General features: G+C 39.8%; 2 protein-coding genes across 2 annotated transcripts; one reads left to right on the top strand and one right to left on the bottom strand.

Annotated features, from left to right (window-relative positions):
• Positions 1–602: 602 nt before the first annotated feature.
• Positions 603–5,147, top strand: tex9 (testis expressed 9; the record flags this gene model as incomplete). The annotated part of the gene is made up of 12 exons (XM_079160784.1): positions 603–659; positions 1,477–1,604; positions 2,031–2,094; positions 2,197–2,273; positions 2,522–2,567; positions 2,714–2,796; positions 2,893–3,056; positions 3,450–3,541; positions 3,633–3,806; positions 3,881–4,015; positions 4,832–4,966; positions 5,070–5,147. The coding sequence occupies 12 exons, from the start codon at positions 603–605 to the stop codon at positions 5,145–5,147; spliced, it is 1,233 nt and encodes a 410-aa protein (XP_079016910.1).
• A 268-nt stretch (positions 5,148–5,415) lies between these two features.
• LOC306697053 (zinc finger protein 280C-like) lies at positions 5,416–20,900 on the bottom strand (the record flags this gene model as incomplete). The annotated part of the gene is made up of 27 exons (XM_079160795.1): positions 20,760–20,900; positions 18,840–18,967; positions 18,493–18,689; positions 18,294–18,393; positions 17,946–18,167; positions 17,785–17,859; positions 16,851–16,957; positions 16,443–16,630; positions 15,143–15,300; positions 14,942–15,042; positions 14,702–14,848; positions 14,132–14,266; positions 13,808–14,034; positions 12,995–13,135; positions 12,850–12,918; positions 12,641–12,756; positions 12,525–12,549; positions 11,352–11,673; positions 8,592–8,804; positions 7,806–7,933; positions 7,565–7,667; positions 7,125–7,354; positions 6,693–6,909; positions 6,479–6,586; positions 5,911–6,168; positions 5,622–5,747; positions 5,416–5,526 (listed from the first exon to the last, which is right to left on the bottom strand). Exons 2-27 carry the CDS (start codon positions 18,958–18,960, stop codon positions 5,416–5,418), a joined length of 3,945 nt encoding a protein of 1,314 aa, XP_079016921.1. The 5' UTR covers positions 18,961–18,967; positions 20,760–20,900.
• Positions 20,901–21,118: the final 218 nt, after the last annotated feature.

Here is a 21,118-nt window from a genome sequence, read left to right on the forward strand (position 1 = left end):
TATATGGCCACACCGCACCTCAAAATACCACACAAAAAACGTTGGCCATTTAAACTTCCACAACAAAGATACTATGGCTGCAATAAGACAAGGAAGAGCAGGGGGTTAATAGGGCTCAGCAGCTCATTTTTGCCTTGGGGCCTGATCACATGAGACCAGTCACAACTGTGTCTACAGTCAAAAGCAATCTTAAACCGTTTCTATTTGATCAGGCTTATGACACACATACTCTGACTGAGTCAGCAACTTTAATGACATATGTGCTAAATACCTGGATTACTACTTTAAGTACGCTGGTTTATTGGGCAAGTATCACTGCCACAAAGCCAGTATTTCAGGAAATAACAGACATATGTTTTGTGTTAAATTAGTCTACAAACTATTTATAACTAAGTGATACCAATTCATTGTGTAATTCAAACTATTCATTATTATTTAATAATTTAAAATCAATATATTTTGGAAAAAATAATAATTTGTAGCCTAATACTTTTGTTGAAAGTTCGTCGCCCTTAAATGTCCGTAGGAGGCTACCGTACTGTGCACGAACTGAGAAAGTCGTTGCTATGCAACCTGAGCCGCGTTGTCTCCCTGCTTCCACAATGGCTGAAAGAAGGTTTGATAAAAACGTCCGTCCGTCTCAGCCCGTTGTTTCGCAGGTTTGTAGCCTTATTGTTTCAAACTAAACTGTCTGTATGCCACCAGCAAACGCTTAATTATTTGTTTCCACCCGGTGAAGTCGCTGACCTTTGTCAACAAACATTAACACAAGCTAACGTTAACTCGTCACGCTACTTCCACTACCTCTAATCACTTCAGTCTCTTCCAAAATACTACAGAAACTAATGTTGAGATAAAGGAAACAAAATAAGTAGCGTTATGAAAATGAATATCTCAAGCTATGAGAATGCTGCAGTCTGTTGCTGAAAAAATTGATTGGACACCAAGCCAATCACATTCAGTTGGGATTTTGTCCCCAAACATTAGTCACACATTGCTTGAATTCAATTTCCCCCAATATGTAAAACATTTAATGCAAAGAGCCAAACTGTTGTGCTTGTTTTACCTTTGAATTCAACATGCTGTGCCTATATGCATGTGCACTAGCATAAGTCACATCCTCTAACCACTAAATCACTTCAACCTGGGTGTACAAACATGTGCCAATATGGTGCCACTTTCTATTGAAGTGCCTTTATAGAGGGTGTATATGCCTTTCAGTTCATCAGGAAGACCTGTGACCACTGACCTGAAAAGTGTGGGAGCAGGGGTAGGAGGCATACTTTCAGTCTGACTGATACTGTGTCTTCACGGCAAATAACAACATCAATATTTGAGAGTTTAAAAATCTGATTATAAAATATCAGATATTTGTTTCTAACATATACACACAACATAAACAAACATCCCTTCAATGTGAAATTTCTCCTGAGTGAATTAATGTTATAAAGTCTGCTGCTTTGTCTTTATCCCAAGAAACATCCGTCCTCTAGCAGTAAGGCTGTGAGGTCCAAGATGGTTGAAGTGAGAGCGCAGGCTAAATCTGCCTCTGGTCCAACAAAGAAGCACACAGATGACCTTTTAGCAAAGGAAGAACAATACAAGTAAGAGCACCTGTTCCAATAGACATATATTTCTCTCACGTTTTCAAGAAGCAGTGATCCACAGGTTTTGAAAAACATTGAATAAGGCACACTTCTTCTTATACACCTGTTAAACTCTATTTGACTCCATCAGCGTCACTTCATTTTGTCATCAAACCATCCGAGAGAGAAATTCATCATGTGTAAACCTACAATTAAAAGCCATACATAGCGTTTTAAGACCACAAGTAAGAGAGTTAATGTGCTAAAAATCTAAACTGGATTTCCTATCTATTAAAGATGCCATAAGGGACTAAATCTTGGTATAAATATTATTAAAAACATGGTGGATGTATTGTATTTCTTGCAGTCCTGTAGCTCTGGAAATCCTTGTATATGTTAAAGACAGCCCCTTAATAATATCATTCTCCGTTTTATTTCCTTCAGACTCCTAAATGCAGAGCTGGAAGCCAAAACAGCAGATCTAGTAAGACAGGCAGACCAACTTATGGTAAGTTATTATCCAGATGTTGACATTTTGATGCGTAAAGACTTGCTTTAAAAAGTGCATCTAGCTCTTGCTGTTTATCTCTTGGTGTTTATCTGATTTTAGAGAGAACAGAGTGAAGTTCTGTCAAAACCCTTTTCCACCCTCCTGGTCACGGACATTGAGGATGAAGAGGAGTCAAGGTAATAAATATCTGAGGCTCAGATCTTTGGAGGCTTGGGCATGTCACCAGAATGGCTATTGACTTTTCAGTGGTTCATTTTCTAAAGTCTACATTTATTCCAGCCTCCATACAGACCATTCAAATATTCATTGCTAATTAAAGCAGTGTAAGACCAAGGACTTAATCGACAAATATCATTAATATAATTCATTCTTTCTTATGTATCTATCTCCCAACATGTCTCTCTGTCTATCTATTCACCTACAGGAAGATGAAGCCTCAACAGTGCACCATGCAGGAGCCTGGTGTGAAGGTATCAGTTCAGATTATAAAGTTTGTATTTCTGGAACCTGAAGACACTTTGCTCAACACATTAGTTTACAATCCACAGGTATAGTCTGTTAATGTTTTAGGCCTACATGTCCTTATGCTGTTTCTAACTGCCATCCCTCCTTTTAGGTGGTGACCAAAAAAAAAGTCGCATCAACATCACGCAACATGTGTAGTGGAAAACAAAGAAAAGAGCCTCACTGTAACACAGTGTGAGTTTGAGTGTAAATCATTTTTAGAGTCGTTTTCGACCAGTTTTATTCATGAGAAAATAACACTGCAGGTCATGTATTTTCGCTTGATTTCAGAAACCCAAAGATGTCTCATGTGGCTGATTTAGCAGCTGTAGAAGACTCGGAGGATTTCTTCGTGGCAAAGACGATACGGAGCATGGAGGAGAAGATGAAGGACAGCGCGATTCATGACAATGTTGTGGATAACGAGGTTAACGCTGGAGACAATGTAGGATCAGGTAATGTTTATGTCACTTTGTGAAAAGTAAACCCAAGTTTTATTCATTAATCGCATGTCATTTTGTCTTAGAATTACCCCAAAAACTTCACAGGTCCACTACAGTTCTCCGTTCTTCAGAGTCTGAATGTGTTTTACAACAATAAATATTATATTCCCATTATTCATTACATTTTCTAACCAAGAGGACCTCTATGTTGGTTAATGTTGGATCCAAAATTTACTAAGAAATGATTATCCATGAGGAAATCTTGCCACTTAAGAAATCCTAAATTAAATCTAAATTGGAGCTTTAACATTAAATAATAGTTTGTCAGTAATAGCATGCGGTACTTCTTAATGTATTCTTCGTGGGTTCATTAGTCTAACTGTGTTGCTCTATTGTTTTATTAAGGCGTTTCAGATGCTCAAATACGATTTCTGAAGGCAAAACTACGGATCATGCAAGAGGAACTGGACCAACTCTCAAGTGAATATTATAAGAAGGTAATTAGTTGATAGACAACAATTCAGATGGAGCTGTTATTGCCCTGTCAGCACATTGTTTATTAATAACATTATGTGTCTGTCGTTGCAGGATGATGAAAATGCTAAACTTAGTGCAAAAATGAAGGAGCTGGAGGAGGAACGAGCCAGACAGCAGAAAACAACAAACATCCAGCAGACACAGATAGAGAAGCACAGAGCTTTAGCAGAGGAGTCCGACAAAAAATGTGACGGTCTTCAACTGCAAGTGTCTGCATTACACAAGGTCTGTACCATGTCACTGCTGACAATGTTAGACCATCTTCCATTACTCATGTGAACTGGCTTTGCTCTGTGCAGGAAATAGAAAATCTGAATAGATCCCACAAACAAGCAGCGGGCGTCCACAGCACCGTGGAGGTTCGTCTGAACAGAGCTTTGGAGGAGGTGGAGAGGTTTAAGACTCAACTCAACAAGATGAAACAGATGAACAAGGTTTGAAAATTACAGTGCTGATAAACACATGATCTAATTATTCAAATGTTTTATTACAAGCTACAGATTGTCATGTATAAAAGAATACTGTTGAACTGTTGCTAACTACGGTATTCTTTCTAAACTAAACTTCTTTTTAAACAGTGTACAATTCAGTGTGCATTTAAAATCATTTAAAATGATAGCATAAATCAAACATGTAATACTTAAAATAAATAATAACATATTTATAACAATCACAAAGAATCAAATCTTTATTTGAGTATAACAAATCTATTACACTTGTAGAGGGCGTAGCAGCAACATGTGTTGTGTAACAGGGTTCATTTAATATCATTCTAAAGCCTTGTGATTATGAGGGTCTTATTATTATAGTTTTAGGATCCAAAAAGTATTTGTGAAAAAAAAAGTAACGTAAAGGGCTACCATTTTTAAGGTAAAACGATCATTTATCCTTTTAGTAGATAAAAGTTCCAGATCAAAGCGATGTTGAAACAGGAGCTCCATAACTTCACACAGTAATAAACTGCAGAGTAAATAATAAAACTGAAGCATGCAGAGGGATCAGGAGGCTTTCATGTATGGCCGCTGAATGTTACGCTGCATAATGGACTTGAAAATATCTGAGGGAAACGTGGAATATGATATTTGAAGAAAGAGGAAAGTTCATTTATCTCTTTGGATTTACATAAAGTACCGGCTTCAACTGGATTTCAACATGTTTTTAATTGTTTGCAAATGAGTCCTCGGGTTGCCCAAAAGCTAAGCTGTGTTTAACTTCTACTAATTCCAGTCTTTTAAATCATTTTGAATAAGGACAAGATAAGCGAGGAGCATCAGAGTAAAGAAAATCTACTTGCTGAAAACAAAATGCTAAAAAAGCAGAAAGCAGAACTCATCGTGGGTTTCAAGAAGCAGCTCAAGCTGATTGACATTCTCAAAAGACAAAAGGTACGTGTCTGTCTCACACACCCTGTTCATACACACCCTGTTCATATACACCCTGTTCATATACACCCTGTTCAGAGTTTAATCAACTTCTATTTTTGTGCAGATGCATTTTGAAGCTGCCAAGCTGCTGTCGTTCACAGAAGACGAGTTCATGAAAGCTCTAGACTGGGGGAAGTCATAGACACGGAGAGGTTCAGATAAATAGAAGACTTTGAGTTCAAAATAATTTAGAATTAGAGATTTGTCTCCTAATTATTGTCACATTTAGCCACCAGAGGGCCTCAGATCTCTTCTGGAATGAGTTTTATTCAGATCCTGTCAGCACAATCCAAATAAAAACATGTCAATTAATAGCTGTGTGGTTACTGAATGCTACACAAGCGCTATCGTGAATGCTGAGAAATGGTCACTGTAACCTTAAACTGCTATCTAGTGGCATAGTATGCAATTTACTCATCGCTATCCCAGCCGTCCTCAGAGAAGATATCTGCCTGACGGGTTTTAAAGTTTTTTCTGAAGTCTTCATCAAAGTGCTCCAGGTCATCTTCACGGAGCAAGCCCTGGAAATGGATACACTCATGGTCATACACTTGTTCGACCTACAGGAGATACGCACGTGTGTGACATTATTTATGATCCATACACGACACCATACCTTTGGTAGGTAGCCAATGAGTTTTGTTGCGTGGCGTTTCAGAAGTCGCTGCCTCTCCTCTTCAATTATCTGCCGACGCAGCGCCTCCCTCTCCTGCTCCATTGCTCTTTCTTTAGCCTCCAGTTCCTTGAAGAGAGAGATCAATGTTATTATCAAAGCAGGTCATTCAACTCAACCAACTGACATTACAATCAAAGATGATACACTAGAGTTTAGGTTGTGTCTCACTCATGGTGTTGCACCACCTCATTCTCGATGTGATTATGCAAACAGCGAGCGTAGTTCGTACCATGTCAGCCTCATGCTGCCGTCTTCTGTCCTCCAACATTTTCTCCACCTCACGTTTGTGCTCCAGTTGCTTCATGCGTCGTTTCTGGGCATTCATCTGCTCCAAGCGATCGTCTTCTGCAAACTTGGCCATCATCATTTTCCTGAAGGCCTCGTCTTCCTCTTTCTCGGCCTGCCTTCGCATCTCTTTGAAAACCATCTGCTGCTGGCAGCTCTGCTGCATCATCAGCCTCTCTCTGATTTTCTTCTCCATCTCGTCCTGTTCGATGAATGTTTAGAGAGACATTAAGATCATTCAGGAGCACACAGGACTCTGTGTATGTCTCTTGTCTCATAATGGTTATTCTTCATTGTTTGACAATATTTTATAGACCAAATGATTAATACATTTAAAAAAGATTGACAAATGAATTGATAATAACTTCCTAAATGACTTGGACCCTTAATATCCAGTATATAAATAAATATATTTGTTATTACTTTGTCTCAACTCAACTCTTATCTTATTATAGTCAGAATTGCTTAGTATGGATGTTTAAATAGTGAAACAGTGAAGCAATGATACTTACAATGTCTCTCTGCCTGTTAGCCTCTTCCTGTTCTTCAAAATAAAGTTCCTCACGGACTCGCTCCGTCTCTTCACGCTGCTGCCTCTCCTCTTCTATCTGGTCAGAAAGCTAGAGGAGAACAGAGAGGAACGATTGTTAGTGGTAAATACAGGCACGTGTCAATGAATGAAAAGATAAAAGTATGGGAATACATTCAAAAAAACATTGTCTTAACTATTTTATGAAGATGCTCCTTTCCTTTTTCTCTCTCTCTGATCTTAGCCATATTGCTCTCCTCCATATGCTCCCGATGAATCACAAACTCCATGATGCGCTTGTTCTCGGCCTCCATCCTTTCTTGCTCCATGCGTCTCCACTCGGCCTGCTGTTTCTTGAATTCTTCAATGTGTTGCTGAGTGGCTCTGACCTTCTCCAGTTTCAGCTCTCTCTCCCTTCAGAAAACAACAACATTATTTTTTTTAAATAAATCAATCGTACTACCACAGCCTACACGGTTTCTCTGGAAGAAACGGATGCTACTAGAAGCTTTATTTGAAATGCATACAAATGTTATCTCTTGACTGCTGTGTTTAGCAAAAACTAAAATACATGTATGCATTGTGCAGTCGTCTTAAAGACTGTTAAGAATTAGTAATGAAGGACTCACATCTGATCCTCTTCGTAAATCTTCCTGACAATCTCATCAACCAGGAGCTTCTCTTTGAGGAACTCCTCGTATGCCTCTTGTCTCTTGCGCTCCTTCTCCACGAGCTGCTGCTCCACCTCTCTCTGACACTGCACCAGCTCCTCGTGGCGCTTCTGCTCCACTTTCTGCTGCTCAACGTCTGCTCGCTCATGTTCGTCCTTTATCTTGCGGGCTAAGTCTGCCTCCTCACGCTAATGTCAGAAAGAGAACGTGCACAGTATCTAGCCTGTATTGAATGTTCTGTGTTTAGAATGTTGGAATAATAACACTGGATCTCTGCCCGGTGGCCATTGTGCAAAGAAAAGCATCGAGAGGTATTTAAAGGAAGAATCCATCTTTCACAACCAGCGGTTCAGACTTGTTTTTGTGAAATGACTGAAATCAATGAGGACGGTGCTCACCATTGTCTTAAACCTCATGGCTTCCTGCTCAGCAATCTGTGCAGCTCTTGCCTTATTCAAATATGCAGATTTCAGCTTAGACTCAAGTTCTCGAAGCTCCACGCTGAAAGGTATTTAAATAGTTATAGTTGCATAAATAAAGAAGAGACCAAAGCAGAGAAAGATAACATTAAAGCAAGAAGTGTTGCATTTGTATTTTGCCCCAGAATATAAAGTAAGTCCAGGTAATGAGTATGCATACCTGTTCTCTTTAACATGCTGTCTCATTTTCTCCTCTCTTTGTGTCTCATAGTTGATGCGGGCCAGCTCCTTAGCCATTCTCTTCTCTTGCTCGAGTTGCTTTTCTCTGTTTATTCTCTCCTCCTCCGCCTGCAAGTGACAGTTTAATTATGATGATCTGCATCTGAGTTTAGGTAAGTTCCAGTTTATACATTGATGAGACAGCGTAGTGTTGTATAAAGCAGTGTTTATCAAAGGTTGGATCTCACACCACCAATGGGCTTGGATTTGACCTGTTTTAATCGTGATTACCAATAAAACTATTGCTAAATTTGGAGTATTGTTCATTAAAACAGCTTTCTCACAACTCCTCCATGTTACCCGTGTAATAAGGTTGAACATCTTCCTCTGTTTTTCAGCAGTATAAGAGGGCAGTTCAGCTCTAGTCTACAGTAAAATACACTTACATTGTCACCAGGTTACATAGTCAAAGTGGATGGACACTGTTTCCTTAATGTTACTTTTTAATATTAAGACGCAGGCCATATTATCTGCACAGATAATTGTTTTGTGCCTGCTGTTTACATTCCTCCTTATACACCTCTAAAAAAAACAGAGCTACAGTTATGCACTGCTGTTTTTGTATTGTTTTGTCATGTTTTTCTTGTGTAGCAAACGGGCTACAACTGCATTTCGTTGTGCCACCCAGTGTTGCATAATGACATTAAATCATCGTCGAATTATAATGACATCACAGCGAATTGGCAACTTGTCTAACACAACCTGCACAATAGAGAGCAACACATACCTTCAGCATAGCGCTCTTCGTTTGCTTCTCCTTGAGTTCCTCCTGCACCTGTCGCTGGTACCTCCTCCTCTCAAAGGTGCCCTCGTCCCGCACACCGGCCTCCATCTGCCGCGCTCTGTCCACACGCTTGGCCTCCTGCTGCCGGAGCCGCTCCTGTTCCTGCCGCTCCTGGATCATCAGCATCTGCCGCTGGCTGTGCGCCCAGTCACGACTCTGTCCCAATGAAACACACACAGGACACATATAGGAACACACTGAATGAGCTGATGAGCAGTGACAAGTGCTGCTTTGTTTGTATCAGTGGAGCTAACGTTGACTCCACGGTTAGTTAACTAACTGACCATGTCTGTGGTGCGTTTCGTCGATTCCCGCCTCCTCGACTTATAACTCCTCTTAACTCTCTAATGTCTAAAACAACTTTGGGTTAATTTACTTAAAGCACGTTTCGATGCCAGTCTTCGTGGGTGATTCATTAGCCGTTGTTAACCTGAGGTGTCGCCGGGGTTTCCACGGTTGTTTGGGGTTTCGTTGTCCTAGGAACGCCGCGTGTCCGTGTGCTAAGCCAATAAAAAAGGAGCGTTGACAATGACGTCAGCTCCGGGGAAATCTAAACGTCTCCTTCACGTGAGAGTCAAATCGCTCGATCAATGAACATTTAGTAATACGGAGACAAAATCAGCAATGCACTTATTTGGAAAATTCCAACGTATCTACAATCTACTTACAATTTAACAAAACTGTATATTATGTTACATTCAATATTTGTTTTATTTAGCCTAAATCTCTTAATCCACATTCAGCAACGTCCCTTAACTGTAATTGTTTATTTTGTTTTTCTTAATTATTGTATATTTTATTTACTATAATAGTAAAGTAACTAATATTTATGTTTCACTACTGCACATTTATTTTATATGAACTCTGCAGAAGCTTATTAGCACAATAGTGCAGAGTGAATATGGCTCAGTAAAATAAAGGCTTAAAAACTGTTTCAGGAATAAGTAAACATAATATCCAAATGTCTGAGCTCTCTGGAGTTCATTGTTGACCAAATAGTCTGCTTGCTTTCGAGAGCGACATTCAGAAAAAGAACACGCAGAGACTCAAACCTCTTGTATTAAAGATTTATTTACACAACAGACAGGAAAACACGGACCCAAACCCAGTACTTTATAGATCTAAAGAAACTGTGTCCTACGGAGAACACAATATCTTCAGAGGCATGTATTCAAAACAGACTCGGTGTTACATTTACAGTGTCCTCATAGACGGCTGCATTTACAGACTGGCTCTATATACACTACACAAGTGAAAACCCTTTACAAAACCCTATGGAATTAACAATGAACGTTGAGTGATTAAGTCAGACAAAGTAAACAAACCCTATTGTATAGAGTATTCCCAGAGCTACAAGGAACTAGACTTTTTGTTTAACCGTATATACAAAATTAAAAGGAAACCTCATCAACCAGCAGCTGCGGCATAACAATTGGTCGACATATTTTTATCAAGTTGAAGTGTGGCGCTGAGTACCTCCGCCAAATGTTGTGTTTACATTTATTTTACAAGCTTGCACTTTCAACATGTTAGAAGGAAGACAATGAAATATACTTGAGAACACAATGGAATTCATAAATTATTTTGCTCACTCCTCAAATAGTTCTGGTATATTTCACCTAATATTCATTACCATTACTTTATCTTTGTTTTATCCACACATTTCACAAATCTGACACTCTTTTTCCCAGAGAATAAAATTGGATGCTTACATTATCTATACATGTGCTATATAATTTGTGATGGTTAAAGCAACTTTCTGAGAGTTGAGATACATGTTACTCTAGTAAACCAGCTGGTTACAACATAATGTACTTGTACCATCTCAGTTATGGACCAATACTTCTGCCAAAAACCCAGGCTTTTCTGTAAACAATGTAAAACAATTCAGGGATATTGTATGTTCTTGTTAGAACGTCAAATTACATGTACTGGGAGCGTCTTAGAGATTACCTCTCATAAAATAATTAAAACGTTATACAATGACAACTAACCACAGATTAAGGGAAAGTAAAATGTCTCAAAAGCCCAAACAAACTAAAACAAACATGAAAGTAAACTCAAGATTACAACAAAACAAATCTCAGATGGAAACGGGACTCAAACTGCATTGAGAATTTAAAATGCATCAATAAATCACCGTAGAGAAAGTGAGCCTGTATATTCTGCACCACTGAGTGAGTTTAACAGTCAAGTCATTGACGAGTGTTCATCTTTCTCACTTAAGCAGATTAGAAACCCTGAGGAGCAGAACAGCGTCCTCTTCATAACAGACGGGTTTCTTTAAATTAAAGGACATCAATCAGGTTTTGAAACTTTTAAGAACTACAAAATGGGCCAAAATCATTTAAGTTTAACTTCTGATGTTGAAAAGTGTGACTATACAAATTATTTAACTCAGTAGTTTAAAGGGCAACTAAGAAGACTGTGGTGGATGTATTTCTGTTCATCAATACAAGGACACTTTACATCTATTTAGGAAATGGAAGTTGTGCAGAAGAGGAAAACAAACAACAACTGTTGAACTCGACTTGCCAAACACACGACTCTTGAGGGGATCAGTAACAAATACCAGCATGATCATGTTTGATTTTTGTAAAAGAAACAATGCCAACTGATGAAGCGGTTATTCTTAAAAGTGTTAAGTGTGCAGTCATCTCCGTGTCAGGAGCATTGTTTACTGGTTCATTGTGATTAGGTTCGTTGTTCCCCCGTCTCGTTCTCAGGAACCTGCTCTCTGACATCGAGCCTCTCAGAGTTACCCACCGACTCGTCACACAGATCTAAAACTCCATCTGATGTACAGGAAGGCAGCGACGACTGCTTAGAGTGTCCTTCAGAGGAACCTTCAGTAACAGTTATTTCTGAGGGACCCTTTTCCTGATCAGCTTCTGGTAACATCGGCTGTGACTCTGGTTGGTCAACAGTGAGACTTCCAGATGTGACACTTTCCTTCTCTGGTCTTTGAGCAGCCGCCGGCGTCAAGACGTACAAGACTTTAGCAGGCTGCCTCAAGAAGAGTTGACTGCACAAAAGTAAGAGAACATCATTAAAAAAAAAGCATATTTTGGATATAATTAAAGCCTTTAGCAATATGCTACTATTAATTAGTTGGCCAAACATTACACAGCAGTACCGGACATTTGTTAACCGGTACTCTAGTGAAATCAAAGAGGTTATAATGAAGTTTAGGAATCAACGATGGTTAATGATTACTTTTTATTATCGACCAATCTGCCGTGTATTTGCTAGATTAATGTTTTGGTCTTTAAAATGTCAGAAAAATGTGAGACAAGTGGGTTTCAGTGTCAGAGAAAAGCAGGAAACCTCCACATTCGAATGGCTGAAAAAATCATTTTTGCATTAAAAATTACTTTTACAAAGAATTGATTATGAAAATAGTAATAAGAAATTATATTTCTGTCAATCGACTAATCGATTGGTCGACTAACAACTGCAGCTCTAATGATGTTGTAACCTTTAATGTGAAACAGTGTCTTTGTGCTAACAGCTGTCTGGCTGTTAGTCGGTGTAAAGGCCGCTTTAAGCAAATAAGGTTGAAAATGAAACAATTTGATTGGCTCTTTAAAAACAAGTTCTCTACATCGATAAGGAGGTAGAGGTTTCCCAACTGGCCAATGCAAAGACAGGGGGCGCCATTGTGACACCAGACAATTTAGATATTTTCTTAAAGGAGAACAGAGGACATGCGATTTACACAGAAGATTTGTAGCTGTGGCAGACAAAACAACAACGATGCAAATTAATCTCAGGACTTAGAATATAATACATGTTCTCTGGTCTTCGACAGTATTTTTTTCTAGATTAAAGATAGTCGGATGACAACATGTAATGTGGGTAGTAGTTTCTACTCACACTCGATCTTTGGCTTTGATATCTGCTGGGTTAAAAACAAGAAACAACCTTTTCAAGAAAGGTGCAAAACTAAATACCAGCCATGAGTACGGTGGTACAGGAAGAAAGTCACGTACCTTTCTCCTGAATGACTTTGCATATGTGATTTGGTCTATCGGTTAAATGTTTGGTCATCAGGTCACCGCCTGACGCGTCCACGAGGAGGTCGCAGTTGAGACAGACCAGGGTTAGTCTGGGGGGAAACAAAATTGTACGTTTGTGCCGTTTCAATCAGAAAACACTGTTTACTATTGAATGCAGAATAGACTTAATGAAGTATACTTACTTTAATGCAGCGACGTTTTTCTTATGATCCATTTTCAAAAATCTGTTTTTTGTTATGGTACTATGGAATCTAACAAAGGACAAAGAAAGATTTGTCAGATAAATACACTGGGCCTAAAATAACGTCGTTTTTTTTCTCCACTCACCTGATCATATGATTCCCAATGGAGACTTTGCAACTTGTCCGATATTTGCACGCACCGCAATTTGTAAACATTGGGAAATGAGAAAAGAAGTCGTCGACTTGTGTGTTGCACTCGATGCACGTGAACCAGCCTCCACTGACTCTGAAATTTGCACAAAACACAAAGATATTCAGATTGAGAACACCTTCTTTTCATGGGTCAGGTCAGATTTTAAGACACTGAAAGGGATAAATGTTTAAAACGGTACCAGACTAAGTTGGTTCATTATGGCAGATGCACACCAATTACTTATGTTAATTGTGTGCTGAGAGGTCTGCAGGTTCCTTATTATATTCTACTAGTCTGAACTCTTCTGTTACACTACTACATTATCTTATGTCTCACCTGCTTAAAAGCCCACATCATGTGACTAAAGGCAGTATAGTGTTTTTGATTAGTGAGCCCAATTAACCAAATATCACACTCATTAGTTTGTTCAAGAAACAGCTCCCACTCTATCTTCTTTACGGGATATTATTTTTAGCCAGCCTAATGAAGACTGTCAGGAAAAATTATTGAAAATGCAATTAGCCACTTTGTGTATTACTAGGATTTAATAACATCTATTAATCTGCCCCCCCGTCATAAATACCCAGGAGGTGGGGCTCTGCATCAGTGGGGACATGCTGGAGATTTCCAAGGGCAGTTTTCAAACTAAAAGTACTGAAACCTTTTAATAACAAAGATTTGACCCTTTTTTTTTTATCGTTCGTTTATAAAAACTTGATTTAGTTATTGCTGTCGTGTCTCCGGCTGCTGAGTTGAGTTGACAACCTGAGATTCCTGAGTGCCAGATTGTGTTTGGTAGTCCGGCCATCTTGCTTCTTGCTCTGAGTCGTCTTGGCTTTTCCTGCTCCGGAGCTGGTTGACTTAGACTTTGACACACCGGCTGGAGGTTTGGTTTGCTGATTGAAACTTTCTGGACCGACAACGAAGCCAGATCGATCAGGGTAGGTCTGCAATGTGGGAGTCTTTGCTGCGAGGGAGGCTCGAATGGTCACCTGGAAAGAGGACACAATGTGCATGGACACTGAATTTAATTTGTATGAACATATCTAAAATGAATATCATACTGATGTTGTTATGACGGGGTCAGACCTTTGTTCCCGGAGGAAGGCCTTCCAGGGCTTTAGGTTTTCTGAAAGTCTTGTGGAAGTGAGTCCTGTGCTCCACTCTTTCCTTGTAGGTGAGAAAATTCAGTCTGCATTTTCCACAGCGATGGATCCCTTTTTTCTGAAATAGAAAAAAACACCTTGATGAATAAGTGGTGCGACTAGAGGCTAATTACCAAGATGTTTCATTTGGATTCACAGAAAGAATATAACGAGTATGAGAGAAACTACTTTCATTGCTATTAATAGAGCAGCAATTCATTTTGTTCGGTTCCAACTCTACATATTTATTGCTCCTTTAGGGCAGGTGAAGAGAAGCAGGTTTCATTGTCAGCCTGTTATGTATTACGGTAAGGTGCAAGGCAGACAATCGAATCAATCCAACCGTGGGAGTTAATAGTACAAACTAAAAGTGGGTTCAAACTCTTGCATAGATACTTTTTACGATCTTAGGAATTCACAGTAAACACATTGGTTTGTCGGCCATGACAAGTATGAAGCTCTTAGAAAGTCTTTAGTAGCTTTACAGCAGACTAAATGAAGTGCAGCATCGTACCTGATGTTTCATGTAGTGTTGCATGTATATATGACTACTTCGTAGCACTTTGAGACAGAAGGGACAGAGCAGGTCTTTTGTGTTTTCGTGGACACTTCGGAAATGTGTCTCCACTTCTGAGAAGAAAGAGGATCGGAAATTGCAGACCTGTGGAATCGGTGAAACAGAATTTCAGTATCAGTGAATGTTTTCATCATTTCAAGATTAAACCAAATCACAACTCAGTAGAAAGAGACAGACCTGGCAGACGTAGGGCATTTCGCCGGGCTTGTGGTTGTCCTTCATGTGTTCTAGGAGAACTTGCTCCGACTCAAACGCCAGCTCACATATCTTGCAATTGGCTTAAAAAGGAATGAAAAGGAAAATCACAAAAGGCCCCATAGTGTTTGAGCAAACTGTCATCAGCTGTCAGATTGAGCCGTAACCACTATCATGTCATACTTGAGGATTCGATCGGGCTGTGAGCGCTTTCGATGTGGCACTGCAGCTGGAATGGAGTCATGTACTGTCGATAGCAATGCTGGCAGGTTGTGTGGCTTTCCCAACTCTCGCTGTTCTGCTTCTCCAGCTCCAGGTGGTGCTTCATGTGGTTCATGAACCTGCACGAGTGGGGACGTGTACACACACACACACACACACACACACATTAGACACTAAACAACAAACAGAGCTGAAAGGATTAACTCAACATGTCAAATGTCAACATTGGCTGGCTTCAGCTATGAAGTTATGATGATTTGCTGCTATGGTTTGTCTTATATGATAGTGAATCATTGGGGTTTGGATCTGAGGGTGTCTGGCTGGGCTCTCTGAACTTACTTTTTTTTTTTTTTTACATTTTCTCACTATGTCTGACATTTCATCGACTCAACAATTGCCCAACTAATCTAGAAAATGATCGGCTAATTGGTGGTGAGAAGGAAAAAAAAAAAAGGTCTTCATTCTAGCTCTACATTCACCAGATTGTAACATTATCATCGCACACATACAACAACTGTGGGCTCATAATCTATAATGCAGCCCATTTGAAGTGATCTGAGAAATATTTCCATTTTAAAATAGGAAAGTGGCGCATTAAAACCAAACCTATGTCAAGTAGTGGGGAAAAAAAATAATATTCATGTCTTGTGTGGAGTGGTTATGGTCAAGGTCCCAAAGGGTTTAAAGATAAATGAAGTATTTTCCTGGCACCTCACTTCCTAAGCGTGTATAATGACCGTTATAATATCAGCAATTAGACAAATATTTGGTTTTGCCTAATGATGTAGTGCTCCACAGCTACCTGCCACCGCCGCCCTGACGAGGAATGGCCAATTTTTCAGCCGGCACATTCTGCTGCCTCAGCTCCCCTAATAGAAATTCTTATGAGGATGAACTTTGACCTCGTCTATGAGAGGTTGCAGTACAAATGGGTTTCCCCATTAAAAGCCGCTTACAGAAGCTGTTTTTTTGCAATGTTCAAAAGCAACGTTATTTATTCAAAGGAACAGATCCTTCGGCACCTCAACTAGCAGTCATTTTTCATGTTTAGGCCGTTTCAGCAAGTCCTTTAAGTCCCAGTCTGCTTTTTGAGAGCATATTAACGACTGTATAGAGCTTTTGACGCCTCACAACGTTGGGTTTAAACAGAACTCACATCACTGGTTCAGCAGTGTTAAACAAATACAAATAAACCATAACATATGGAAATAAATGGATTTTAACCCTATTTTATTGGGGTCAAGGAAACATTTGATCATACCTGATGTTGTTCTTGAGAACTTTTAAACAGCTCTGGCACTTGAAAGTGGAGCTGGCCTTCTGCGCTGTCTTTTTGTTCCCGTCTCCCTCAAAGCGTCCGTAGTAGAACTCTGAGACCAGCATGATGCGCTTGTTTGCACCAATATTCAGGGCTGATTGAGCTGCGCTTTCCACAATGGCACAGCAGCTCTGAAATAAAGAGATGTTAAAGAGAAGACTTCATGTTGATGTCTGATTCGTTAAAGCAAAGATACAAACACATCAATTAAAAAAAAAAAAAAAAACTGATGTCAGAATGCTTATATATGCAAACTGTGTGCCAGTAAGAGCTTTTTTAGGTGAATACTTATCACAGCATTTTCATCTTAATTTCCACTCGTGAACACAATACTACAATATGTTCACTCACCACCATGTGAAATTTCAGGGCCTCTTGTGTGCGGAATTCTTCTTGACACTTTTGGCACTTTTTCTTGAAGATGCCGTTTTCCACTGGAAGCATTGCTTTTTGCGTCCCTACAGAAAAACAGTTAGATGTTACAATTGACAGTGCTTACATAAATTAGACAACAAAACAGGATCATTAAAGGGAGAATTTGCCGATTTTCAACCTTATCTTTACCTCACTGAGTTAGGTATATGGTGTGTAAAACGCTTGCAGCTCTCTCGATTTTCTGTGTTGCATCTGATAGATCCGTTGTTCTGAACTACAGAGCGCTACTTCAGCTTTGAATGTCAGCGTGAGCAGTGTTTGTTGGAGTTGTTGGACTGTGTTTTTATGATGGAAATTAAGCTTGTCTTAGTTCGGTGTACAAGATAAACTTGAATACATTACATTCCAGCCATTTAGCAAAAGCTTTTATCCAAAGCGACTTACAATTCAGATCCTATCACATTCATACACCGTAGGCACAGCTACGGGAGCAATTTTGGGGTCAAGTGTCTTCCTCAAGGACACATCGACATGAGACTAGCGGAGCCGGGGATCCTCTGATTGAAGGACGGCCCTGCTACCCACTTAGCCACAGTCGCCCGAATACAGAAGGTGTACGGGTTTTTTTCCCAGTTTAAGTGTACGAATATTTCCTTCATTGACATTTTGGGAGTCTACTTTGTATATTTATCAAACGTAGCGAACTTGCCACTTGCGTGCAATGCATCCTGGGACATGTAGAATACAGCACGGCTCTGCAGCAGGAAAAACATCTGCATTCTCAGTCAATATAGCATGCACGGGGGAATTTATTTCTTCATTTGACTACATTTACTATCAGCACTGATTGGACATCGAAATAAAAGGTGGCGAATTTTCCCTTTAAATTACTGCAGTAACAGAAACTTACCTAAATCAATCTTGGTTCTTTTTGCCTCGCTGTCTATATGCTGCGGTAACAATACTCGTTTGACTACTCTTAGATCTGTAGGAAAAAATACATAAACATTTGGGTTATTGCTGCAAGTATGGTGAACTAATGTTAAATGTTAGATTAGAAAATACAATTACCTCTGTTATTGTTCGTGGCCTTTACAGGCATAGAAAAGGGCTGAAAAGATTGTGGGGAGCGGTTGAGTTGTATCTGGTGGGGTTGAGCTGAATAGACGGCAGGAGTCAGCACGTTAGACAACGTCACAATATTGTTGCTGATTTGTTGCACCTGAGGCCTGTGGATAGCACCAGGCATTACTGCGGCTGACGTGACCTGCTGAAATAGATGCTGCTGACCAGCTGAAAGACAGAACACACAAACGTAACATTACCAGATTAAAATGTCTTCGATGAAGCCTTTCTGTTACATAACAAAATCAGGGGAAGGAAGGTTTCCTCCTCATGTTATATCATACTCAGATTTACCTGGTACGATTGTAAATGAAGTCCCAGGAGGGTAGTGGCTCCCAAGAGAGGCAATAAACTCACTGTTGTTTGCTAATTGTGGAGAAGTGACAATAAAGCCCTTTTCAAAAAAAGAAGAAAGAAAGACAATAATTGACTTAACAGCTGTTTGCTTTTATTGCACAGTATTTGCAGAAAAATATTTGAATACCACAAATACCTGGTTATTGACGATAACAGGCTGTGGGGCCACTGTTGTCAGATTGACTGTATTGTTCATTGCCTTTGCTGCCAGACTCAACGGCAGCATTTGAGAGGAGCCAACGACAGGCTTAGGAGCAAGATGCTGTATTTCCTGTTTGGCTGCACTGGTCCTCTGAGGAGGTGGTGGAGGGTTAGGCTTAACATCCGTCTTAGCTGCAAGAACACACAAAAGTGGCCAAAATAAGCACTTCAACGGGATATTTTGTCATATGATTATAGAGTGATTTGTGTTTGTGGAGCTTAAACATCAACAAAATGAGGTGTTTAAACACATTAACATATTTAAAATGTGCTATGACATACAGAGCACTCCAACGAAGATGGGTTCATCGTCGTCGTCATCATCTATCAATTGAACGTCAGGAACTTGTTTCTGCCACGGCTCCAGCTCCTCCTCAACACACTCCATAAAAAGTTCAGACATCGTGGACCTGCAGCAGAAAAACACAATATTTAGCCAGCCCGAACACCACTTCCTGTAACACATTTTAAAACACTTTTTAGATACTAATACGGCAAAGAAATGATCAAATATATTTTGTAAATTTATGAACCGGACATTTTTAAATTGTAAAAACACACCATCTTTCTCAACATTTTCAGCGTTTAACAGTGTAGGCTGAAGCACAACACATGGCAAGGTAACTAAATACACGTTTTGACAAGTCACACCCGGAAGAGCACGGGCGTAAACGCTGGAGCAAAGACGCATTCTTAAAAAGAATCGTTCACACTTGCTCGCTTTACAAGTAAGACACTATTCAAGTTGTTCTGGCTATGTGTCAGCCTATTCACACTTCCACCAGACACAGAGCAATATCGGCATTCATGTGTGGTCTTGTTTCTGGCCACCTGACAAAAGTAAGTCTCCTTCAAGAACCATTTTGATTCCTCAATAACTCAAGAGAAGGGCATCGTTGTCTTTAGCTTGCTAAAGTCGCCACTGTTTGGTGCTGAGCAGGTAGTGTACAATGAGTTTGTCAGCACTTTCTTGCTGAAAACAACCACCTATTGCTGCTCTGGAAGCGAGGTTGATGAGAGTAGAATGTGTGAAGGGCACAACTGCACAGATGGATGATAATTCGCTGTGGGTTCATCACTACGATGTACCCACTTCCATTGTCAATAAAATGAATAATAGTGGACATAATAAATTGTTTTTTTTTGCCAACGCAACAAGCTACAAACAACATCGTCACGATCCTCTTATACAGATGTTATGGCCAACGCTTTGGTAAAAAATTACATATTATTTACACCTTAAACGGACATGGAGCAACATTTCCATTCAATTGGTGTGGCGCTTCTGTGCACCTGGCACTCATAAGTCCAATACTGAATATTCACTTTCCTTTTATTTTTCCCACCAACTCATGAGGCGAATATCTGTTTCTTTAGGTGCTAAATACTCCACTATGTCCACCAGCTAGTCACTAACTCTGTCCCTCTGTCATTTGGTGGTGGTACTGTACTGAAAACAGCTGCCTGCTGTGACTGAAACAGATGTTGAGAGTAGTAATATTTTGGGCAGTGAAACCAAAACAATGCGCTAAAAGAAGATAAAATACTCAGTTAGTGGGGCTGCAGAGACGGGGATAATACCCAGTGGGCTCAGAGCTCTAGGCGTCACCCTTCACTTTATATGGACATTTTAACCAATGTTAATAATAGTATTTATAACTGCTTTAAATTTGCCCAAATAAAGACACAAAAACACTATAGAATGGCAGACTTTACTAACTAACTGTGACAGGTGACATATGAGGATGTAAAGACGCTGTTCACAATCAAATTAAACGTTATTAAAAAATAAATAAACATAGATATCAGCATCCCCCAAACCTCTGAAAAGTCACCAGATAACACTATTTAACATTGTATGAGCAAATGTTATGTTAGCGTAGCTAGCTCACATTCACCAGTGTTGTTAGCCTCTCGGTCATTTTCAAGGGTTAGGTAGCTAATGCTAACAAGCTAACATGTATGATTCCCAATGCTCCTGCTCTTCAACTGCTGCAACACGCGACATGGTTAAAGCACTGAGGATTTTAACGATATCAACGCAGTTTTACCTCTATGTCGTCCTATCGGCACGTTGCAGGAGTTATCGGTTATCGATCCCCGCACCATAATATTAGCTCGTTAGCATGCTCACACAGAGAGGTGGATGTTGGGACAAAGACTGCACTCAGAGTTTGGTGTACATGGTGTGTTTCAGCCTACCTCTCTCTCACAGACAGTCTCTGGGTCTTAAGAAAAGGCCGTGTCTAGATACCGACTGCAGCGCACGTCGGTCTGAGGAGGATATTGTTGAGATAGTGCGGGTCTACCTCGCACAGGAGGGAGACAATTGTATCGCTAGCATAGACATGTATGTTAGATCGCGAGCCCCAAAAGCGGCGGAAGTGCTCGAACTGTCTAGACCAATCAGAGCACTCTGTACTATCACTTCCTTTGTGTATTTGTAGTACTTCCTGGCCTCACCCGCATGTTTTCTCTAGATTCATTTATTCCAATAACGCAATTCAAATTTGTTTCGGTTATGGATTAAAGGTTACAAACATACAGAAAGTTATATTCTA

This window comes from Pholis gunnellus, assembly GCF_910591455.1.
Source record: "Pholis gunnellus genome assembly, chromosome: 1".
In the NCBI taxonomy this organism is placed as follows: domain Eukaryota; kingdom Metazoa; phylum Chordata; class Actinopteri; order Perciformes; family Pholidae; genus Pholis; species Pholis gunnellus.